The 26,888-nt window shown below is 36.1% G+C and overlaps 2 protein-coding genes across 2 annotated transcripts in view; both read right to left on the bottom strand.

Annotated features, from left to right (window-relative positions):
- The window catches only part of LOC138691464 (zinc finger protein 664-like), a 62,646-nt gene extending 59,550 nt beyond the window's left edge, over positions 1-3,096 (bottom strand). Inside the window, exon 1 of the mRNA XM_069813408.1 lies at positions 2,968-3,096. The gene's annotated coding sequence lies outside the window, so the exon portion shown is untranslated. The remainder of the gene's footprint in view (positions 1-2,967) is intronic.
- LOC138691465 (zinc finger protein 664-like) lies at positions 3,082-26,453 on the bottom strand. Its single transcript, XM_069813410.1, has 5 exons — positions 26,131-26,453; positions 17,140-17,237; positions 14,436-14,558; positions 9,030-9,112; positions 3,082-3,853 (listed from the first exon to the last, which is right to left on the bottom strand). Exons 2-5 carry the CDS (start codon positions 17,233-17,235, stop codon positions 3,082-3,084), a joined length of 1,074 nt encoding a protein of 357 aa, XP_069669511.1. The 5' UTR covers positions 17,236-17,237; positions 26,131-26,453.
- Between the last annotated feature and the right edge of the window lie 435 nt (positions 26,454-26,888).

The raw sequence follows: 26,888 nt of genomic DNA, 5'->3' as shown, positions 1-26,888 counted from the left end.
TTCGAGATACTGTGAACTCGAGTGACTGAGATAGAAGAACTGTGAACTGAGAACTGATAGTTTTGATTTGTAAATAGTGCTTTGTAAATATTAGTTAAGATTAACAATTCATTGTTGTTCGTAATAGTCCAAGTAAATTGTCATTGCCGTCAGTGGAGTGCTATAACGAATACTGTGTTGAGTGAAAATTCTATTGTTGACGAGAGCGTTTAAGGTGAATTGTAGAAAGGAATTATTGTTGTTACTAATAAAATTCACAATAAGTTTAGTACAAAGACTGTTTAGAATGGAGTTTCAATGAGATGCACCAACGCGACTCGCAATTACTCGTTTGCGAGGTAAGTTTGAGGATGAAGGAATGGTTCAGAATGTCCATAAGAAGAATTCTGGAAGATCATGGACATCCACCAGCCCCACAAGAGAAAAACAAATCATCGAAAGGTTTCAGCAATCTTATAGAAAATCTGTTCGGCAAGTGACTCATGAGACAGGACTTTCAAAATCAAGTGTCCATCGTGTTTTGAAGCGTACTCAATGGAAAAGTTTTATTTCTAGATTAATCCACGCTCTCAATGAAGATCATGACCGGAGAATTGAATTTTGTGAGTGATATCAAGCAAAATGTGCAGAGGACAATCAATTTCCATACAAGATTGTTTGGAGTGATGAGGCCACGTTTAAGTTAAATGATTCAATTAATCGTCGCAATTGCACCTACTGGGCAGCTAACAATCCTCTGTGACAGTGGAACACCATGTGAACTTAGCAGGAGTTACAGTGTGGTGTGATTTGTCAGCATTTGGTTTAATTGGACCTTTCTTTTTTGATGGTACCATGACTGGTGCAATTTACCTCAACTTGCAACAGGAATCCGACATGCCACGCATGCAAGAGATGTTTAGGAATGAAGAATGGTACTTCCAGCAGGATGGAGCACCTCTCCACTACCATTGCGATGGGAGGACCTATCTTAAAGGCCACCTACAGAACAGATGGCTAGAATGAAGAGGTAGTACCGAGTACCCCCTTCGCTCACCGGATTTGACTCCGATGGACTTTTTTTCTGTGGAGACATGTCAAGCACAATGTTTATAGCACAAATCCAGCTACAATCGATGAGTTGAGAGCAGCCATTGAAAGTGAATGTGCCCAAATACCAATCGAAATTATTAGGAACGTTATCAGCTGTGCCTGGACCACAATGGCAAACAATTTGAACACATTCAATAAATGGCTGGTTACTACATTGGTTCACATGATTTTTAATTTTGAAACTTGTCTGTATCATAATAATTGTTAATGTTATAGTCATTCATAGAGTGTATACATTTTATTGAGACACTTTGTATTTCGTCTATGATGTTATGATAACTTGTCAATTCTAAATGTAAAAACTGCAACCTTATTAAAATATTATGCTATTGTAGTTACGAGTATTACATGAATATCTTCATAAAATCCCCCAGAGTATTAAGGAGTAAGTTTAACAGTAAAACAAGCATACAAATCAGAATTGTAAAAACTGTTTCCTGTGTTTCGTTTTTTAGAAATCATATTACACAGAAAATTACACAATTTCCTTTTGTTGGTCTTTCTATGTCTTCAGTTAGATTTATTTATTTGATGAAATTTGTTTAAAAACTGAGTTGTTTTTATATAATTATGAAAATCTGAACATATTCTACAAGAAATATTCCCTTCACAATGGTGGATAACAGTCTGTTTCTTTCGTCTGACCATTGTACCCACTCAATGAAAACAGTCTATCTACACTTCAATTCGAGCCAGGCAATGGAAAAATATAAATCACAAATTTTCAAAACCTCAGAATAAAAGTCCTTATTCTCAGAGTGAAGAAAGAATTCACTCCTCTGAAAATCCATTTTCCCCAAGAATAAAATGTCACTCTGTGCACTCACAAATTATTGAATTCCTCGATACTGGTCAAACAACATCATCAAATTCAATGTGTTTCTTTTGCATGTATGTTAAACAAAAATACAATTCTTCAAACAGTGAAATAGCATTCATAAGCTACATCTATTGAAAACAAGAAAATTATTGTAAAGGTACTGTTCATTTCTATAAATAAACAATACAAGATTGATACACTGATAGTATTTCCTCACCAAAGATTTACACACTTCCACTAGACCATGCTCTTCAAAGTCTGTTAACAAGGATTTTACCTTAATGGGCAAAAAATATTTAGCCTAGCCTTTAGAACGTTATTCACACAACTGTGATAGTGGATTCTTTCTACCATCGAATTGCCTGCAGTCCAGTATATTATGTCATTGAAAAACTAAAAGACGTGAATTTGAAAATATTAGGACCAAAAGGAAACAAAATGTTTAGAATTAAGGAATTTAACAAATGCACAAAGAAATACAGCCTAATTAAAACACCACAAAAATAGATAATGGAGAAATGTTTTGTCCTTACTGAGGTGAAAATCTGCTAGCAAAACTGAAGGGTGCAGAGAAAAACCAGGTAGTCACTTTTTTTTGTCGAGATGGAATTTGAGATGCCATTAGATTCTCTATGGAAAGGACTATCTTTTAGAGGTATGGAACAGAAAAAGAAACAGATTAGTCATGGGTTTATTTGGCTTCAAATTTTTGACATGTAGGAAAAGAAGCAAAACCACTGGTGTGGCTCAGTCAGTTAAGGCGCTTGCCTGCCGATCTGAAGTTGCGTTCAGGCGCGGGTTCGATCCCCGCTTGGGCTGATTACCTGGTTGGGATTTTTCCAAGGTTTTCGCCAACCGTAATGTGAATGCAAGGTAATCTATGGCGAAACCTCGGCTTCATCTCGCCAAATATCATCTCGCTATCACCAATCTCATCGATGCTAAATAACCTAGTAGTTGATAGATCGTCGTTAAATAACCAACTTAAAAAAAAAGAAGTAGATAAGTCAACTGTTTCAGCGATAAAAACTGGTTTTATGGGAAAAGTGACTTACCTGGTTTTTCTCCTGGACTTTCAACTGATTCTTGTATTTGAATGACTTATGGACAGGTGAAAACTTGTGATTTGCAAGTGTTTCAAATTGGAAAAAACTTTTTTCACAAATATATTATTGGAGTAACTTCTCGCCAGTGTGTCTACGTGCATGGATTTTAAGTGTTCTTGACCATGAGAAAAATTTACCACAAACATCGCATTCGAAACGCTTGCCTCCTGCATGAGTCAGTGCATGTCGTTTTAAAGTCCCCAATATTGGAAAACATTTCCCACCCATGTCGCACTTGAATGGCTTCTCACCAGTGTGTGTAAGTATATGGCGCTTTAGATGTCCTGGTAGTGAAAAGCATCTCCCACAGATATCGCACCTGAAAAACTTGTCGCCAGTGTGCGTAAGTAAGTGGTCTTTGAGATGTCCTGAACGAGAGAAACATCTCCCACAGGTATCGCATTTGAATGGTTTGTCGCCAGTGTGCGTACGTGCATGGAATATTAGAGATCCAGAATACGTAAAGCTTTTCCCACAGATACTACATTTGAAAGGCTTCTCGCCAGTGTGCGTACGTACATGCTCTGTAAGATGGCGTGACAATGAAAAATATTTCCCACAGAAATCGCATTTCTTTGTTCTTCCGACGAAGTGCGTGCGTAAATGCATCCTCAGACTGTCGAAAGTTTGTAAGAATTTGCCACATCTATCACATTGATATGATTTATCCTTTGTGTGACCGCGGAACTGTGACTGCAAATTCTTATCACTTGGGAATTGTTTGTAACAATGGGGTTGAAGAGTACTTTCACTGAGACGATTTTCAAGAGAGAGATAATTTCCAGGACAGGTGAGCTTCATCTGGGGCCTTTCATTCACGTTAGTTTCCAAACTTCTGCAAACAAAAAATTTCCAGTAGTGAAAGTTATAACGACCATGACAGGAAAATCATTTAACATATTCATAAAATATTGCAACATATGAGGATTTTGTATGCTACATTCAATTAAGAATTTGATTTCTATCTATGGGTTGAGAATAGAATCACAAAAGCCAAATTTTCACTTCTGACTAAAGGACAAAGAGAATTGCGAAGGACATGTTTGCTTCATTGTTAACATGCTGACAAAACACAAAGTTTAGCAATGCTGATATCATGATTTTCTACCAATGGTTATAAAAAAATTATTATGTACCTTCAACGCCAAAGTAACTGTAATCAGACCACATGCACGTGCTTAGATATTTGTTTCAAGTGCATAGGGTATACATTGAAGACTTGCCCGGAAAAAAAAATGTAACATCAAATACTTGAAAGATATGATTTAAGTCGAGAAAGTAATTTTAAACATTTATTTACATAATGCATTCTTGCATTCAATGCGTGAATAAACTTGTAGCCTTGTTTAGTCAAATGGTTGTGGCTGGTTCTCAGTCAATAAATTGGTATTAAATTGTAACAAAACTAACATAATTCAATTTAAATTCTGTCCAAATTCAACCTCACAAACTTCTAGCGCAATAATTAACAATAGATCCCTATTAGAAAAAACAATAACCAAATTTCTTGGCTTAAAAATCGATAATGTGTCAAATTGGAATAATCATATTAAAGAAATTACCCCCAAACTAAATTCAGCATGTTTTGCTATTAGATATATGCAAAAGATAGAAAATATCAATACCTTAAAAACAATATACTTTGCATACTTCCACTCGGTAATGAGGTTTGGAATAATATTCTGAGGAAATTCCACAGATAGTAACAGTATATTTCTATTACAAAAAAGAGTAATTGGAATAATAGTAGATGCTAAATCTAGGGAATCGTGTAGGACTATTTTCAAAAAACTACAAATAATGCCCATGGCTTGTCAGTATATCTTTTCATTAATAATCTTCCTCGTATGTAATCGTGAAAACTTTGTAACTAATTCAACAGTTCGTAGCATAAATACACGTCAAAAAATTACTTTCATACTCCATCGGCAAGTCTATCGTGCTATCAAAAAGGAGTGCGTTATATGGCAGTAAAAAATTTTTAATAGCCTCCATATAGATATAAAAAATGAAATTCAAAACATAAAATTATTTAGGGCCAAATGAAAGAAGTACCTAATTTCTCACGCCTTCTGTTCTGTATGTGAATTCATGACATTCAATAACACTTCATGAAATTGATACTAAAACTTTGTGTTGTACTAGTAGACTATATTGTAAATCTCGTCTTTATATATTTCATCTAGACTGTGACAATTAATTAAGACTTTATAACAGTATTAAGTTTTTTGACTTGTTCCATATTCTAGTTGTAAAGCAATGTATGAATGCCATGGAATGTTAATAAATACAATACAATACAATAGTAAATGTAGGTCTAATGAAATATATCCCTGAAGTAATATTCCTTTCTCCTGAAACATGAATTACAGTTTTGGACCATGATGGAGTTTCAATTTTCTCACAAGAAGCTGTTAGTGTATAAGGAAATGCAGTTGTTTTAGAGTATTCAAAGAAAGTAAATTTATTTGTAACTGTTCGTTAATAATGTTGATACCTATATTAGCATTTTGGTGAGTATCATTCCAATTCGAACAACTATTATCAGCATATAACTCTATACTACTAGATATGTTCTATATATCGAATTTTAGTAGTCATTGGTGCGTATAAAAATAATGGAAGGCCTAAACCGCTGCTTTTCGTACACCTATATTTTTATTAAGATTTTCTCTGACTTTGTCATAAAATTTCGTTAACTGGCATCTGAGGTGTAAGGTAAAGGTACTCCCTATATATGCTATGGGGCACATGGGGGCGAGGATGGATTCTTTGATCTTGGCATTAGAATGAGATGGTGAGGTCCGACTGCCTCTTCACCTCTGGAAAAGACACGGCACTCAATTTAATAGAAGGTGGAGTGAGCCTCGGGATTGTTCTGGAAGTTTGGCCACGAGAAAATTCCGTCACCACTCGAGATCGAACCTCGGACCTTCCAGTCCAGAGCCAGCTGTTCTACCAACTGAGCTACCCAACCACCTCTGTTGTTTTTCGAATACAATAAATTTTAAAAAATTTCCGTGAATATCATATAAATAAAGTAGCTACTACTATATTATGGACCACTGTATCAAACTTTTAAATATGTAGGAAAACTTCTCAGCCTTTCTTTTTTTGGGTTATTTTAAGACGCTGTATCAACATCTCAGGTTATTAACGTCTGAATGGTATGAAGGTGGCAATACCAGTGAAATGAGTCCGGGGTCCAGCACCGATAATTTTTATTTTTTATTTTAGTAGGTTATTTTACGACGCTTTATCAACATCTGTGGTTACTTAGCGTCTGAATGAGATGAAGGTGATAATGCTGGTGAAATGAGTCCGGGGTCCAGCACCTATATATTGGGTTGAGGGGAACCCCAGAAAAAACCTCAACCAGGTAACTTGCCCCAACTGGGAATCGAACCCGGGCCACCTGGTTTCGCAGCCAGACGCGCTAACCGTTACTCCACAGGTGTGGACGCACCGATAGTTACCCAGCATTTGCTCGTATTGAGTCGAGAGGAAACCCCGGAAAAACCTCAACCAGGCAACTTGCTCCGAGCGGAAATCGAACCTGGGCCACCTGGTTTCGCGGCCAGACGCGCTGACTGTTACTCCACAGGTGTCGACTTATAAGCCATTTTTACCCGAGTACAATTCTTCGATTATTCTTGAAATTACCGTATGTTTATAATACAGTCATTCGTGCTCATATGTATATGTTACAGTCAGAATGCGAAATCCGTCAAAACCCGAAATTTCTAGAAAATTCTAGTTCTGACAAAGCTCTTTAGGAAATTCTTGTTTTCACATACGTGATTCAGTTACATCTAGAAGTAACTGTGGCTCTTTAGGAAATTGTAGTTTTGACTAATATAATTAAGTTAGATCTAGAAGTAACTGATTATTAGTAAAACCTCGTTGTAACGATTTCAAATAAGATGCAATGCATCCTGCAGTTGTTATAGGAGGTAACATCATAATACGTATTTCGGATGTCGACAGAGATGGCTTCTTTCTTTGCTGCAGGCCTTCTCAGCGAAATTTCTGCATGTCACCTGTTCTCGTATCAAGAAAATCTGAGGATATACTACATCAAATTCGGATCTGAAAGAAAATTATTATGTACCGGGTGTTGATGAGATTAACTACACTATCAGTTTTTAAAGTTAAGTGAACCTACCTGCAATATATGTAGGGTGTAACTTTAATTGTGGCAACATTGCTGTAAAAGCGAAACGAGACAGAATTAACTGTTATCACTTTTAGCACATGTTACTCTATGTGTGCCCTCCTTCCCACCTAAAAGGACTCTTCCATCCGACTTACAGCACATGCGCTGTGGAGAGTTGAAGTTAGTCTCCTATTAGTTACAGCTCTAAGTGGTTGTGTTTCGCCATGTTTACAAAGCAGGAACAGCGATCTTGTCTGAAAATTCAATGTGTCCATGGTCGTACAGCGTGACAATGTCATGACGGTCTTGTTGAGGCATGTGGAGAGATGGCGTTACCATACAGGACTGTGGCAAGGTGGGTTCGAGCCTTCAACGAGGGGCGTGACTGCGTGGAAAACATGGCTCGGCAGGGCTGTCCGAGTGTTAATGAAGAGGAAGTGCAAGCTGTTTCCCCGCTATTAGACAACGATCGACGACAGACGGTATGTGAGTTAGCCCAGGAGATAGGAATATCGCGTATGACTGTTTCATATTCTAAAGAATCGCCTAACACAGGATAATGCAAAGGAGCACACAGCACAATGATTTGTACCATCGCTGTGGGCGGGAAGTGCTTTTCCATCCACCACATTTGTCCACGCCTGTGGAGTAACGGTCAGCGCGTCTGGCCGCGAAACCAGGTGGCCCGGGTTCGAATCCTGGTTGGGGCAAGTTACCTGGTTGAGGTTTTTTCCGGGGTTTTCCTTCAACCTAATACGAGCAAATGCTGGGTAACTTTCGGTGCTGGACCCCAGACTCATTTCACCGGCATTATCACCTTCATATCATTCAGATGCTAAATAACTTAGATGTTGATACAGCGTCGTAAAATAACCCAATAAAATAAAAAAAAAATCCACCACATTCACCGGACTTAAGCCCCCGTGATTATGACTTAATCCCAAAGATAAAGAAACCACTATATGACGTTTGATTCCGGACTGTTCCCGATATTCTGCAGGGTAGGGCGGTCCATCAGAAACATCAACAGAACACGAGCTGCTACAGGGATACTACGACTTCCACATCGCTGGCAACAAGTTGTAGACAATGAAGGTTACTACATTGAAGGAGTGTAGAAGTTTCACAGATGTATCACTTGTATATTCGTAATAAATAAATAATTGCCATTATTAAAGTTACAACCTGTGTAGTTTATTCAAAATGTCACTCTTTGTTCCAATTCTGTACAAGTCTTAAGCACGACTCCTATAAGGTTTCGCAAATCGGCCTTTCCACTGCCAACATCCGTATTACATCTTACTTGAAATCGTTACAACGGGGTTTTACTAATAACAATAAGTTATTTCTAGATATAACTTAATTATATTAGTCAAAACTAGAATTTCCTAAAGAGCCGTAGTTATTTCTAGATTAACTGAATTACGTAAGAGAAAACTAGAAGTTCCTAAAGAGCTTTGCGAGAATTAGAATTTTCTAGAAACTTCGGGTTTTTACGGATTTCGCGCTTTGACTGTAACATATATAATTTTTTTTAAGTTCATAATTAGAAATGGCAATTCTTAACCCACTATCAGTACAGACCTAACTGCCTTCAAAATGGAAAAGTCAATATATACAACGGGTATTCTACTTTCACCAACAGCTGGAAATCACTGTTAACGTATATTCGTTGCATATATTTTGTTCTCCACAATAACTCTGCATGCCTCTATTCTATCACTAATGCTACTACAGACATCTGTAAAAAATCTGCAAGTAAAATCACAGTTCTCTATATAACTTATATTCCACGTCATGATTCATCTGAACCAGAGAAATAAAGCACAAATTCAAGACAAGCATATACGCCCACCTCTCAGTCAATTCTTCAGATTCCTCTGTCGTTACTTCCAGCTTAGTTTCCTCTTTTACTGTAACCATGTCAAACGTCTCTTCCTGAAAATAATAAGTATGAGAGAGGATATTTATGACGAACAAGTACATTTGATAGCAACTAGCTCAAGTTTCGTTGTGCCAGATTGAGTATGTGACTGTATTATGCACTCGATATGAACTAGAGATTATTCTCATTCCGTGGTTAAAACACATACATGAAAATTTCTTTTTATGTATAGAGCGCATCTGATATTGAAGTTAAAACATTTTTATATTGCTAACATATACGTCCCTGTAAAATATTATAAATTTTCATTTATATCTTGGGTCATTCCATGGTTGTGTGTGTGACATTTTGACAGCAGATTCACTTACAAAAGACACTGTAGATTAAATGTTTTAAGACCTAACATTTTTATTTTTATATATTATATGAACCATCAATTACTTAATTCAGTTATGAAATTGTAAGTTTGTTAAGAAGAACAGACTTAACAAAAATAAAATGTCAATTTTTTTGCGTGTGTGTCGAAATGATACATCTCCTTACACGCAGGTGAAGACTGTATTACAATTCTGTTTTCTTGGATTATGAATATGATTATAACTTGTTGGTGATATAAGTAAAATGTATACTTTTAAGATAATATAATAGAACTTGCTGAGGAACATTAACATTCCACGTAAATTGTAATTCGAAAAACTTGAGTGTGTGACACTTGGAAACATGTTAAGATTACAATGTGACATAGATATTTTTTATTTACAAAAAATACCACTGCTATTGAAATTAATTAAAAAAATTAATACATAGCCTACAAATTTCAAACATTGTGACAAACATTCGTGTAAAAGCAAGCAGAGACAGAAGCATAGTCAATTTAGTCCTATGTACTTGAAAAACTCACCTGATTTACTCCAAAATTTCAGAGTAGATTGTAGAACATCTATACAGCAAGTTTCTCAAGCAAAAACAAGCAAAGATGATCAGAACAGGCAACATATGAGGTGTCCCTTCCCTCTTGTCAGCAATACTATTAATGCTGAAGTCAAATATGCATATACATTAAATAATTTAATATTTTCATGAAATTAATTATTTATCTGGTATAAAGGTTCATCTACCCTAGAAATATATAGTTAGTACAATTATTTTCAAATATTTTAATTCTTTTGGAAATATTTTAATTCTTTGACATGGAATGACCCTCTTGTGTTTTACATGCCTACCAAGGCTTCCTCTTCACTTGGTGTCTTACCTGTTGTAGTTTTACCAGATGTATATTTTCCAAGAAGTAAGATGACTACTTTCAAAACGCAAAAAATATTCGACGAGTATTTTTCATATTCATAGTGTTCGAAATGGTGGCCATATTTCCTAAGTTTAATTTCTATCGTGGTCCACATAATTCTTCACAGATATGCATCATGCACAATGTGGTCTGCCGAAGTGATGTGCAACTTGAAAATGGGTCACAGTCCTGCTGTCTATCCGCAATGTGCGTAACCCAAATCATGCAAGTGAAGTGAGTAGGTATTAGATACATAGACACACACATTTATATCGTGTGTGAAACGGGACTAGATGGAATTTCGTTACCATTATATAGAAGCACTGCTTTCAAACTAAATTTTGATCCTTCGATGAACAGACGCCATTTCGGAGGATAATAATGAATATTAAGTGAAATATATAATCCATTTATGTCTCTGAAAACACACAAATCATTTTGCATCTTATAAGAAGAAGTCTCTATATTACGTTCTCTCGACATAATAACACTTGTGTCAGAGGTAATAGGTTCTACTGTTGCAATCTAGGATATTTTTAAATACTTTCTGCTGTACCTTATTTATAAGGAGTGTGTTAACACACCTACCCTTAACAATGTTTTATCATTTCAAGTTCAATTTCCATTCATAATTTTTGACATAATAAAATAAATTTTACAATTCATAGCAACAAATTCACAAAACATGTTGTACCATCAAATTTAAAAATATATCTAACCTTAACAATAAAAGTTCTTTAGCATTCCAAAAAATTGTTTAGCTATCTAAAAGTACTGTCTAAGCACTATACCAAATTCCAGCACAAAATTTATTCAGAATATGTGGAAAATGAATTTTGAATTTTACTAAATGTATACTAATGAAAGATGTACACACTTCCCTTAAATATAATTTGATGAGCAGTAAAGAAAGTGGATAGTTTGCACACTTATATCATGAAGGATTCAGTATGATTTCTAGATATCTGTATTTTCACATTTCTAAAATAAAAGCTCCACATGGGTTCAATAAAAAAGTCTGAGGACTTACACAAAGGAGCGGCATTGTAAAAACGTAATAACAGTATGACAAGGGACAGACAAAAAGGTAATAACTTGTGTGTACAGATAAGAGTTTAAAAATTAATGGAACATCATAAGAAGTTTTGAGTATTTCAAGAAATCGTAAAATCAAAAATAAAGACTCTTGGCTGAGTGCACCAATCTCGATAAAAAAAAAAAAAAACCTAGTGATCAAGGATCACGAGAACACGGTAAAAAGAAAATAGCGATCAAACTACGATTGTGGTGCATCATGATCCTGGTCACAGAAACTCGGTTCGTCTAACTGCCCTCTTCACCTGGGTTAACTCCAAGATCGCATGTAATTTCTACAAAGGTAAGCATCCATAGGATAGCAAAGATAAAAACAGATCGTACCCAATTGATGTGTACTTCGTTTTTGTTAGACCACTCTGTTTGATTTGTTTGTTCATAACCAGGTAGCGCATTTTCGTTCCCAAACAAGTTAGGGAATTTATCGGTTAGTAATTACATCCTGGAGGTTCAGTGTTCATACTCTGATTCTAAATGCTTACTCAGGACGCTATGAAATGTATAGGCTAGTTCGGTAATAATAATAATGAAGCATGACAACTGTAAGTGGGATTGCTACTAAATTGAAACGGTCTTTTCAGATACTTTTTAACCACATAAAGCGCAACACTTCGAAACTAGCAGTCTACAAAATATTAGTGCTACATATGACAGAAAATATAATTCGATCGATAATAATACTGAACTAGTATATATAGAATATATGAAGAGTTCGCGGGAAAAACGATGAATATCACATTTCTGTTAAGAAATAGATAATGATCTAATTGAGTCTATAACTGCAACATGTAGTGCAGTTTTTATAGAAAATAAAGGAAAGGATTACTGTATTCGTGGTGATAATTCTCCTTTTTACCATTTTTCATAAGAACAACATTAAATTTCGTAGTGATCCATTGAATTATATAATGACATCAACCTTAACAAAACTGTGACATTCATCGTTTTTCCCGCGAACTCTTCATATATTATAAAACATCATAATAAATATGATACACATTAACTGTATATGTATACTCTACATGTATACTCTACATGCAATTAATTAACTCGTTTAATAAAATCAGTTTTGTTACAGTGAACAGAGATTATCAAATTCATATATTTTTCCACAATTGCTAGTAAAAATTTGTTTAAGCTAAGTAAATGTTCTTCCTACGTCACATAACGTTGCAGGGACACAATGTATACAAATAATAATTCATTTATCAAAACCTATCCTTTTGCAGTGAACGAAAACATATTCTGAGGTTATGAAATGCAAATATTTTGCAAACGTCATATAAAATTTGTTTAAACTGAGAGAATGTTCTTTCTATGTCACATTAGGTTACAGGGGATATTTACAATACATTACATCATTGTTTCTTAATGACCTCATTTCATTATCTTAATTGATGTCACTCATTTGATATTTGACAAGGTTTTTATGAAGTACATTTTTAAGGGCCATATTCATAGACATTCTTAGCATGGGCTTCTGGTGGATGATCAGGGAACTAACGTTTTTCGTATTCATAAACCAGTGTTAGCGATATGATATGAATCCTGTACAAGTAATCAGTTGATAGCCGGGGCTAGCGAAATGTCTATGCATAGCACCCTTAGTGTTTGTTTCACACTGTCAGGAATGTTGAGAGATGAGTCCACTCACAAAATTATTTAAAAAAAATGCAGATCAACCTGAAATATAATATAATATAGATTGATAAATTAAAATAATTTAATATAATATTAACACAAAAGTCTGCATGAAAATACAACTTACTCAGTATTAGAATCAGCTCACAATGTAGTCGTAACTTGGTGTTTTACATAAACAACACTGACAATGGGGCGCCTGTATTGTACTATGATTCATAATCTATGCGTACCTGCTTGCAATTCTACCCTGCTTATGCATTTACGTGACGTAATAGATATACAAGAAGAAACTACTCGATCTGCTGTACGTTTGGGAAGACAAATGCACTGCCTGTTTATAATGCTACAGATAGATTAAATGAGTATGAAGAACAATGAGAGAACCCCGAATTTTTCAGATCATTAAATAGGAATTCTTTTAGAGTTAGATGGCTCGTACACCAATGTTCTTCAAAACAAGAAAACCAATGATGTTCCCTAAAAGAAAAACAAGCTGCATGGTTGAAATTAGACACAGAATTTAGTATCATATCAGATATGCTACATTTCTTATATTTGAAAATTCACATAATATTATGCTACAGCACTTCTACTATGTACATTCAATAAAATTATAAGTTACAATAACAATATTTGTAATAATGTATATACCGGTATACATTTTATCAATAACATAATTTATGGTCGCTAATAGTTTGGCAGATAAATACGATTTTCTGTTGCGGTAGTGTTCTGCATTGTCTTCTCCAGGAGCCTACAGTTCCCATTTCATTCATTTCATTTACTAACCACCAGATGGTTTCTTTGGACAGACAAAATCTCGAATGTCCTATCCCCAAATTCTTCAAAGGATATCCTCTTTCCACAATAACGCCATTCTGATGTTGGTCTCTGTTTAATTAATCCAAGTATAACATTTCGTCTTCTATTCCTTTGAATCGCGCCACCATTTAGTTGGAACTTGACCCTGATAAATTCTACATAATCACTCCATCATGGGCGGTTAAGTTTTACCCTGGTAAATTACCGTGTTTAACTTTAATCATGACTGATGTATCAAATATTGAGGTTAAACAGGACGAAGAGCGAATTTTACAGCAATAAAATTTGATCCAGAATGGTGCACTCGGCCATAAGTATTAATTTACAACAATTTCTTATGCATATACTGGGATCTTGTACATCACAAACTATAAGGATGGCAGTTGCAAATATGAAGCGTAAGATTCATATCAGAATTGAAATTTAACCTATTCTGGTACAAAGAAATAAGTAATAAATAGCATGTGCGGAATAAAACTTAAACTTTGGAGGAAGAAGAAGAGTCAGATCATTCCAAGAGTACCACTTACCTCAGCCTCAAACTTATTTGGTACTAGGGTTTCCTTAAATATTAACTTTGATGCGAGATCATTGCTGTACTCAAGGCATTCTTCTTTCATCTCAGTCACATGCAGATCCAATAAATTTCCATCCTGAGAACAGATACATTATGAATTTGTATTGGAGTTCAATTCATATTACAGAATATAAAATACTATCCATGCACTGGGTGTATTGTTTCATTTCCGATTTGCTTATTTTGTTGTGCCACTATGTTGAAATCAGCTTAGGAAACAATAACGATATTGTTACATATTGGAAATATTCGGTCAAGATGCATAGCATTTCATGTTCAAATTTCGCAAAGACCAATCTGATTCTAGACTTCAGGTCTCTCACTGGCATTGTCAGCAGAGGATGTAGGCAAAGATTTTGCAAAATCCATTGTATTCAATGGCTTCATACCAGGAAATTTTGGAGAACAATGCACCCTCTGAGCATGTGGAAAGGATGGTCATATAATATATATTAAGTATACATCTAGATTACACAACTTTTAACACTGTAACACTAGGGAAAACGTATTATGTGTCTTTCATGTGTTAAATTTTACATTACCTCGTTAACATGTTTCAGCCTGCTATTGGCCATCTTCAGAACTGGTTGTTGCTGGTCTTGGCGCCTTTTGTTTGTTTTTTCCTGTGGGGATGTGTTTGTGAAGTGTAATGTGGAGTCAAAGAGTGTGTTCTGAAATTGAGTTGTATGTTGAGAATTTCATTTGGATGTGTTTTTGTGTGTCTGTATATTTCGCATTGTTCTAGTGTGTTTAGTTTCTGGCTTTTTGGTTGGATGTGTAGAATTTCCATGTCTGTGTTGAGACAGACCTACAGAGACATCAACACAGACATGGAAATTCTACACTTCTAACCAAAAAGCCAGAAACTAAATACAATAGAACAATACGAAATATATAGACACACAAAAACACATCAAAATGAAATTCTCAACACACAACTCAATTTCTGAAAAAAAAAAACCACACACTCATACACACACTCTCACTCTCTCTTTCTCTCTCTCTCCCTCCCTCTCTCTCTCCTCTCTCTCCCTCCCTCTCTTTTTCTCTCTCGCTCTCTCCCTCCTCTCTCTCCCTCGCCCTCTCTCGCGCTCTCTTTTTTTTTTGACTCCACATTATACAAACACACCCCCACAGGACACACAAACAAAAGGCGCCAAGACCAGCAACAACCAACTCTGAAGATGGTCAATAGCAGGCTGAACATGTTAACGAGGTAATGTAAAATTTAACACATGAAAGACACATAATACATTTTCCGAATATACTAAATGTTGGAACCAAGAATTTTAACAGTTCAAGAAGAATCACGGAGATTGAAAATAGGTAATGGTTCATGGGCTTTAATTTATGTGTGGCACGTGGATTCCCACTGAATCCATTAACAGTAAACACCTACCTAAACAAGATGTGAAAGGTTAATGCAGAAAGAGGAGGGCATTCAAAAACTGATTTAATGTGAAGATAAATTACTTTTGCATTGTTTGAATGACGTCAGATATCACCTTTATAAATGCCTACATCAGAATTGGACTGGGCACAAAGTCTCCTGATCTCTCGCCACCATTATTTCTTCCATTGCGTGTATGAGGGAAAAATCTCTATGATCCACTGCAGCCAGCAATATTAGAAAGACGCAATTCTTTAATTTTTGCAATTACCATAGACATATAATATATAATATGGAGCTTGCTTACAAATAGCTTTTAAGAGAACCTGGAGGTTCATTACCTCACTCACATAAGCCCACCATTCCTGTTCTGAGCAAAATTAATCCAGTTCCTACCATATATCCACCTCCTTCAAATCAATTTTAATATTATCCTCCCACCTACGTACATCTCGGCCTCTCCAAAGGTTTTTTTCCTTCAGGTCTCCCAACTAACACTCTATACGCATTTCTAGATTCACCCATATGTGCTACCTGCTCTGCCCGTCTCAAACATCTGGATTTAATATTCCTAATTATGTTAGGTTTATTAACTCTAACATACTAGTGATACCTCCTATAAAGATTTCAAAGAGCTGAGCTGGATGTTTATATTTCTAATGTTTAGTGACGTATGGATATATAGAGTGGTTAATAATGTTTCGACTCATCAGACTCTGTACCGTGATTGCTACATCTAATGTTACAATTGGAAAAAAGGAACCAAAGTTGCCAATAACAACAGTGCGCAATATAAACTGTTTGATGCTGAAAGCAAAACTTGTCTCAGCACTGACATATTTTCGACATCTGCATAGAAAATTCCTGGTAATTTCGTCAGGTGTGATAGAGTGAGAGTAGGGCTACAGAAACACAATGTTGATAACTCTGTCATAAAAAAATCTCTGAAATATATCTAGTGATTCGTAAGCAGTGTGTGCTCTTGCAAAATCCTACTCAAAGACTGAGTGCTGGCATTAAATGTCTGTTAGTTATTCGAACAAATATCTTACTGTTTCGACTCAGAATCCTGCAGCATTGACAATGCCTTCATAAACAGTATGCCCGTTTTTCTGTGTGAGTTCAAACAGAACACTTGCCAATTTTTTTCAGCATCTAGTAGAACTTCATGGACATGCCATGGGTTTTCTTATTGCTTACCCATCTGGTTTTTACACATTAAGTTTTGGCACACGTTATATTTTCATATGGATTGGATATACATTACCTCAAATAAAGACTTCTTCTCCTTTACATCTGTGTTATCACTTGTTTCTATAGAGAGCGGGTCAACCTTGGGTTCCACCTTGATCAAATCCATCATAACTGAAAGAGGTATTAAGAAAATAAGACATAGAATTCTTCAGCAGAATAAAAGCTCTTGGAAAAAGCTTATTAAGAGTGGTTATTAATGGTTATTAGAGGAGAAAAATTCGCTCTGGCACAGGGAATCGAACCGGGTCCTTGGTTCTACGTACAAAGTGCTCTAACCACTGAGCTACGCTGAAGTTCAATCCACAGTACTGAATCGAATCTCCGGTTAGATTGGTTAGAACAGTATTTATGTACATAGCAACTGCCAAGCAACAATACATTCAAATGGCATGCATGGGAACTGGGGTTTCTATGCGGATATATACAGAGAGAATACAGAATTATGAACAAAATAGCAGGTGGAAAAATTAATTCTTTGAATCTCTCTTCTCCTCTTTCCCTCTTCTCCTTTTGTGTAACTGTATTTTAAGTTGGTTCTATTGAACATAGTATTAATTTTTACTTTACTTACATTTGACAAAACTGGGTTTCGATCGCACTTCAGTTGAGGGTATATATGAAGTCACTTCCGCAAAGCCTTATCCACTATACCACGAGATCTTGTTGGGATGAATAATTTTACATTTGACTAATACAGTAATGTATGAAATACGAGGTACATATGATAAATCCAGGGGGCTATATCTTGTAAGTGTAAATAGTTAAGAGAAAATCCATAAACGATTAGGGAAAACACTGAAATTTTACTTGAAGCAAGTAAAGTGATAGGTTTGGAAGTAAATTTATTTATTTTATTGGGTTATTTTACGACGCTGTATCAACATTTAGGTTATTTAGCGTCTGAATGATACGAAGGTGATAATGCCGGTTAAATGAGTCCGGGGTCTAGCACCGAAAGTTACCCAGCATTTGCTCATATTGGGTTGAGGGAAAACCCCGGAAAAAACCTCAATCAGGTTACTTGCCCCGACCGGGATTCGAACCCGGGCCACCTGGTTTCGCGGCCAGACGCGCTAACCGTTACTCCACAGGTGTGGACCTAGAAGTAAATCCCAAAAAGACAAAGTATATGATTATGTCTCGTGACCAGAATATTGTACGAAATGGAAACATAAAAATTGGAAAATTATCCTTGAAAGAGGTGGAAAAATTCAAATATCTTGGAGCAAGAGTAACAGATATAAATGACACTCGGGAGGAAATTAAACGCAGAATAAATATGGGCAATGCGTGTTATTATTCAGTTGAGAAGCTTTTGTCATCTAATCTGCTGTCAAAAAATCTTAAAGTCAGAATTTATAAAACAGTTATATTATCGATTGTTTTGTATAGTTGTGAAACTTGGACTCTCACTTTGAGAGAGGAACCGAGATTGAGATTGTTTGAGAATAAGGTTCTTAGGAAAATATTTGGGGCTAAGAGGGATAAAGTTACAGGAGAATGGAGAAAGTTACACAACGCAGAACTGCAAGCATTGTATTGTTCACCTGACATAATTAGGAACATTAAATCCAGACGTTTGAGATGGACAGGGTATGTAGAATGTAAGGGCGAATCACGTAGGGTGTTAGTTGGGAGACCGGAGGGAAAAAGACCTTTTGGGGAGGCCGAGATATAGATGGGAGGATAATATTGAAATGGATTTGAGGGAGGTGGGATATGATGATAGAGAGAGGAGTAATCTTGCACACGATAGCGATCAATGGCGGGCTTAAATGAGGGTGGCAATGAACCTGTGGGCTCCTTAGTAGCCATTTGTAGGTAAGTAAGTAAATGGTTTACCCTGTAAGTAAATACTTTCGCAATGAATTACGACAAGGAACAATTCGGTACCAAATACCGATATTGCTAATTCAGCACACAAGACACGGAGCAGTGTATATGAAAAGTGGAGAGTGACTTGTGGGCTAGTTCTGCCCAAGGTTTTAAGAAAGCTTAATGAATTGTGGGATTATTAGAAAGGAAAGTTCAGTTGTCTGTTAGGGAATATTGTGAGAGACCATCATATTACAACAGAGAGGAAGATGCTTAACCTCAATAGGGAATATATCGCCCACATTGAAGGTAAGTGTCCTGGGACATTTTTGTAGGAAGGAGTCACATAAGTACAAAAACTTATGAATACTCCTGTACTTCGTATAATGCATTAATATGCTTGAATATAAATATAAACAAACATGGTTACTGGCAATGGCAGGACAGTCGATAATGCAGGTACGAATAAAGAAAGCAGCATCCATCGCCATTGTCATAGGCCTATACATAATTGCCGGTAAGTCCTTTTCAGAATATCTTAAAAGAATCCGAGGACTACTTCATGTATAAGCAATGTGGGAGAATTGAATTTCGATAGCTAGCCTATGTAACAAGGGTTTCAGTATCAAAGAGGGCAATTTGTAAACAAAGATATTTAGACATGTGTGTTTGTTTCATAATGGCCATTGCAGTAGCTCAGTCGGAAATCACGTTAGCCTGCTGATCCAGAGCTATATTCGTGCGTGAGATCGATTCCCGAGTAGGCTGATTACTAGCTTGAGCTTTTCCCGAAGTTTTTCCCAATTGTAAGATAAATGTCAGGTAATCAATGACAAATTCTCGCCTCATCTCGTCACTTGATAATAAATAACATAATAGTTGATACAGCGTCGTTAAATAACTAAATACCATCTGTATGATTTGTTCACGATACGTATGCCCTTTCGTATTTTCCTCAGCTTATAAAATTTCTTTTAGATAGAAGCACGCAGTAGCTTACTTACTTACTTATTTACTTACAAATGGCTTTTAAGGAACCCGAAGGTTCATTGCCGCCCTCATATAAGCCAACCATCGGTCCCTATCCTGTGCAAGATTAATCCAGTCTCTATCATCATATCCCACCTCCCTCAAATCCATTTTAATATTTTCCTCCCATCTACATCTCGGCCTCCCCAAAGGTCTTTTTCCCTCCGATCTCCCAACTAACACTCTATATGCATTTCTGGATTCGCCCATACATGCTACATGCCCTGCCCATCGTAAACGTCTGGATTTAATGTTCCTAATTATGTCAAGTGAACAATACAATGCGTGCAGTTCTGCGTTGTGTAACTTTCTCCATTCTCCTGTAACTTCACCCCTCTTGGCCCCAAATATTTTCCTAAGCACCTTATTCTCAAACACCCTTAACCTATGTTCCTCTCTCAGAGTGAGAGTCCAAGTTTCACAACCATACAGAACAACCGGTAATATAACTGTTTTATAAATTCTAACTTTCAGATTTTTTGACAGCAGACTAGATGATAAAAGCTTCTCAACCGAATAATAACACGCATTTCCCATATTTATTCTGCGTTTAATTTCCTCCCGAGTGTCATTTATATTTGTTACTGGTGCTCCAAGATATTTGAATTTTTCCACCCCTTCGAAGGATAAATCTCAAATTTTTATATTTCCATTTCGTACAATATTCTGGTCACGAGACATAATCATATACTTTGTCTTTTCGGGATTTACTTCCAAACTGATCGTTTTACTTGCACGCAGTAGCAGGGTACCAAAGTTCATAAGTTCACACTTCTAGGTTGAAGTGCCATTCAGGAGAAGATAATCTTGCAGTATGGACGTCATTTTTCAGATTTTAACTGTGCTGCCATGTAATAAGAATCCGTGGTGCCACAGCCCTTGAAGAGCCCTGAGCGACCAGCCAGATGCTGGTCTCACGTTGACATGACTAAGCAGAGGTGGACGATCATCCAACCAGAATTAAGGTATCGTGTGGTTAGTACTATGATCCCCTCAGCTGTTATAGCTGGCTTTCACTACCTATCGTAGCTTCCCAAGTGTACCACGATGCTGGATGGGCACCAGTCCCATACACTGGCCGAAATTTCAAGAGAAAATGTCTTCCCCTATGAGGACTCGAATCAGCGCGCATTCCGTAACGAGAGTCTTAGGCAGGATGCCTTAGACCACGACCACACAGAGTGGGACTGTGCTGCAATGTATCAGTAATAGTATAACACTTTATTCAGATTTGCCAAGTGCAAACGCTATGGTAAAAATATCATCGGCAGTGAATCATCAATCCGGTAATCAGCAATATACTGTAATTTGCCAAAATACTGTTCATGATTTAGGACGTATTTAATTTCATGAGTAAAAGAAATTCAAATAACAAACTGAAATACCGTATATGTTGCTAAAATTGTGAAGAATGATTACCTAAGGATAATTTTTGTTCATTGCCAAAGGTTGGTGCAATACGTCCGATTTGTAATGTATGAATAAGATTCACAAGAATATCTTGTTTTCACACAATAATATTCTTAAAATAACAGTAAGTTGGTAAAGAAAATAAAAGTTATTGGTCTGGACAAGCAGAATATATACATTTTGAAATTATTTTGCAGACTAGCTTATACATTATAACAGTTATGTGATTAATTAAATATCTAACAAATATTTACAAGAATAAAGCCATAGATGTAGATTAGCATCTAGACTATAATGATAATGCCTCTTAGCTTTCTTTATGTGTAAACGTAAGAGGATGTTAGCTGTGCAACCACTTCGTCAGTTTTGAAAAAAAATATATATCTAAATTCTGGAATTAACTGTTTATAATAACATGCATGTTATGGTATGTTTAACAAAGATTCAAGCTCATCACTGCAGGCACAACACATTATGTAGGGTGAAGTCACCAGTAGTTGACCAGTTAAGGAACGTTTGTTTCTTCAATCTCCATTTTGTGTGCAGAGTATGTTTTGTTTCTTTTAGTTGGTTATTTAACGACGCTGTATCAACTACTAGGTTATTTAGCGTCGATGAGATTGGTAATAGCGAGATGAGACCTAGGATTCGTCATAGATTACCTGGCATTCATCTTATGGTTGTGGAAAACCTCAGAAAAACCCAACCAGGTAATCAGTCCAAGCAGGGTTCGAACCTGCGCCTGAGTGCAACTTCAGACCGGCAGGCAAGCACCGGAGTGGCTCAGGGTATGTTAGAAGGAAAAAATTTCTACAGTAAAATAATAATGAAATGTTGACAAAAGCATTGGTGCTATTCATTACCCGTTTAAAGCAATTGTAACACGATGAAATTTATTTTTAAACTAAAAGCTTACAAAAATACATGTAGTTGACTGCAATGTGTCAGTAAATGACAAGTTTTTGATAGTAGTTGACCACAACACAAAGAAATTATATATGACTGTTTTAACACAGAAGACACATTTATATTCTATTACATAAAAATGCACTTATGCACTTATATTCTAACCAAGACTCCAACCTGTAAAACTGAAAATGTGGATCCTGTAAGTGTGTCTTTCTTATAGCTCCCCTGCATTCTTGAAAAACACTCTGCACTGTATCCTCAAATACAGTATCAGGATCTTCTTGGGCTGGCACTGGAACACATTTCCAGCCACTTGTTGAGCAAATATAACATCAAAATCTTCTTCCTCTTTCTTTACCACTTTTCCCACAAAGCAAACCACAAGTTTTCCTCGCTGTATATTTCACAATCAACCAAGATCCGTCTTTTTACTTGTTTCTCATCACCACTGCTTTAGTTTTTGCCATCTTCCTTAGGAATGTCCAAAGACATGTCAGAGTCCAATGATAAAGTCTAAAAAAGCTCTGACTCAGAGCTATCCGATTGAGAGGCCTCTGGTTTTCTTTTTTTTCTTTTTTAGTCTTTTTGCTATCAGCTCTTTCTTGATTACTTCTGTCTCTTTTCAGTTATTTCTCCCCGCATTTTTTTTTTCCTTTCTTCCTTCTATATTTCTTTCCTCTTGTCAACATCTAAATTCTAATGATATTGTAGCCATCCGTTGCTCATAATGCACTGTGGTATACACATTTTTCTGCTGCATCTCCACAATCCACTGTGCTTCTTTAAAATTGATGTTTTTATGACAATTTTGTATGGCATCATCTGCAGTGTTATTGAGCTGTATGCATCTTTTCCGTAATTTTAACAAACTGTAGAAGAGTTCAGATGTCACGTAATCCCCAGTCCATTTTTAATTAGCTCTGTTGTGCCCTTTAGGCATAGCAACAAATTTATCAAGCCAACACAAACGGATTAGACACTGCATTGTACTTCCTAACTCTCGAACATGATTTATATGCTATACTTGCTTATGGATAGGAAGGATTCCTTATTTACAATGTGATCTCAGGCTTTCGAAATAATCACGAGTTTAAATATTCACTATTACTAAGTTTATTAACAAAATATCAAATTGGAACAGATAAATATAGGGTATTGAAATTGAACGATTATGAAGTATCAAAATTGATGTTAATTTTAAAGTATCAGCATGAAATAGATAAATGTAAAGTGCATGAATTGAACTGTTGATTTTACTTACAGTTGACTGTAGAGCGAATCCTGGTGCTATTCAGATATGAAGCCATTTTCTGCCTTCTTTCTGGACATCGGGAAGTTACGATTACTGCTGCATGACTGCTGTCTAATGACTAAAGACCAATGACCAACAACCATTGACTAATGACTAATGAACCATGCCTAATGACTGCTCTTTGGACGTTCCATGTCCATTTAACAAGTTCTCGAACCGCGCCCTTGTGACGTAACAGACTGACGCTATTTTGCCCGCGAATCTTCTAAAAAGACGGTATTGCACTGACCTAACACCCTTCTATCGATTCTTAACCATTATTTCGGATCGAGGTTTCCTGTTGTCACTTGGGGCAATATAGACTTAAGAAACTCTCACAATATTCAAGGATTGAATCGTCTGTTTTTGACTGAACCAATAGAAAATCGGAATGCAAAATGATCACCAATTAGAAGTCTCGCGAGAGACGCAGATTGTAAATGATTACTGCATAATCTGTATATTTTTCGTTATATGTCAGCTATTGCATAAGAATGGGTTTGCACTAAAATGCAAGCGTACACATTTCCTGTCTTATTCAAGGATTGGACTTTTGAGTTCTTGCTGACTTTGCTAAACTGTATGGTTGTAATCTATAGCAATAGAAAGCCTATCGCGTGTTATAGCGTTATAAGCATGTCTTCACAGATTTATATGAATGTTATACTAAGTACGATTTTATTACTTTCAAATAAAGTGAAAATATATTGCTTATGGTCATTACAAAGTTATGACGTTTGCCATAATTCTTGGGCACAACAGCTGCAACAGTTGTGAATTCTTCAGTGCATCCAGCTTCTACAGCTGAATCCAAATACAACACATGTTCAACATTAAACTGTGTTGGTTTTATACTCACAATTCAATTTCCACCAACACACATAAGACTCATGGTTTATACATCGAGAATAACCTACCGAATTTGCATCAAATGGAAAGATGCCGCATTTATGGAAACCATTCTGAATGCATTTTAGAGTGGCTCTTTCATCGAACACTCTCTCTAGTGACTGACCAAAATTTATTCTTGATACTGCACATCCCTTATTCTCTTATGACAAATCCTCAATTATATTTTTCCAACCAGTTTTTAATGGGCGAAATACAGAAACATCAGCAGGTTGTAGCATGTGTGTAGCATTTGGGAGCAAGGCAAACAGAATAATTTTATTTTGTACAGTCTGGTCAACTACTAGCATTGGATAAAAATTAAAAAACTAGTAAATGACCATCCCTATTAATTATTCGTAGGAACTTTAAAAACTGAAAATGTGCATACACATAGTTCCTAACTTATGTAGGAGGCAAAATATGCATTCAATCAATATGATATTATAATTATGTAGAAGGCAAAATATGCATTCAATTAATACGATATTATAATTATGTTTCAGATTTCTGTAGGTACACCTGCTACAACACTTCCCTAATAGCAAGCTCCAACTGAAGCCATACTGCAAACACAGGCCTTGTTTCCTAAACTTCCTGCTTCATGTAACAGCATAATTTTCTGTTACACTGTTGTCAAATGATATAAAGAGATGTTAAAGGTTACATTATGTAACTAAAGAAATATTTTGCAGTGTTGTGAGATTGCTTACTTTTAATCAGAACATTTCTATGTGGTCAACTAATGGGGCCTGGCCAACTATTGGTGAATTCACCATATACAGTATGATGAATCATCACAGTACACAACATACATTCTTGCAAAGAGAATGTAATACCGGTAATAGCACAGTCTAATACATGCAGTCACGAAGCTTGAGTTGTGAGGGTGCTAGGAACAATAGACTGTGCCGGTACTATTTCGCATTGTGTGTAGTAGTAGTAGTAGCAGTAGTAGGTCCTTTCACTCCCTGGTGGAGCATAGGGCATCAATGAGAGATCTCCATCGGACACTATTGGCAGCAATAGCCATGACCTCATTCCACACTCTTCCAGTGCTCCCAACCTCTTCTCTCACAGATCTCCTCCAGGTACCTCTTGGGCGTCCCACTGTTCGGGCTCCTTGGGGATTCCACTCTAATGCTTGTCTTTCAATCGCATTGTGTGTAATGAGGCGATATTAGCGATCCTGGTGGTTGGCAACTATCTATGGATGCATATTTACTACGTATTGAGCTTCATGACTGTATATACTAGACTGTGGTAATAGTCTACAAAGAATTAAAATAGCTACAGTTTTGTCACAGTCTGGTATATACAGTTACGAAGCTTGAGTTGACGAGGTTGCTAGGAACGATAGACTGTGCAGGTACTATTTCGCATTGAGCTTCGCGACTGTATACACTAAACTGTGGTTTTATAACTTCAATAGTATAAAATGTTGTACGCAATCCAAAAAAAAAAAAAAAAAAGTGAAATATATACTGTCAAAGAAATGTATCAAACATAAATCACGATATGCCTAAACCTCCAACAAAATTGACATTTAAGTGAAAAAACAAATTGTGTGAATATCAGTTATCTATAAGGCTAGTGGAAATAGTGAAATAGGACATAGGTTATTTGGCGCACCAAGGAATAGATGACTTTATGTACCGGTACCTGTGTTTGAAACGTAAAATTATGAGTTAGAGAATTAGACTACTTCTTCTTCTTCTTCTTCTTCTTCGTTCTCTTTCTTGTCCTCGGGTTCAATTCAATGATCCCATGTAGCCAGCTAAATTCTCTAATGTAAAATTGTATTCTGTTATGTACTGAATAAATAGCACCGAAGTACCGCACCGACCGGTGACTAACTATTTAAAAAAAAACATGAATGAGTTGTGGATGATAAACGATGACAGTGAACACGCCTGCACTTCACGGAGACAGACCGATGACCAATTAGACTTCAATGTAACATAAGTAGTCACAATTAAATTTCTTCCAGAGGACCTGAGATACCTAATTTAATAAAATTAGCGTAATATACATATTTACAAACAAGTAGGCCGTGTCCTATGGCCATGCTATTTATCCATGGCCATGCCATTAAAATTTCTGAGAAGGGAATAAGAGGATAGGGAGAATTACATCTAGAAACGAGCCTAACGATTTTTTTTTCCAATATCTGACTTTTATCGGTGATTTTGTCACATTGATGAAAACAGGTGAAATATCAAAAAGCAGAGCAATGTAAACACGATTTTTCTACACTCTATGGTGAATTCTGGATATCAGTACTTTTACAACCTTCACAAATACAAATTGATATAAAAAATTAATCCCTTAACATTGTGTGGTATATACAAAGAGTTTAAGTATTACAAACTCTTTGGGTATATAAATTAGAATTTCATTACTATAGCGTTACCACGTTA

Source organism: Periplaneta americana, chromosome 16, assembly GCF_040183065.1.
Source record: "Periplaneta americana isolate PAMFEO1 chromosome 16, P.americana_PAMFEO1_priV1, whole genome shotgun sequence".
Taxonomy (NCBI): domain Eukaryota; kingdom Metazoa; phylum Arthropoda; class Insecta; order Blattodea; family Blattidae; genus Periplaneta; species Periplaneta americana.
This window is presented reverse-complemented; position numbering and strand designations above follow the sequence as displayed.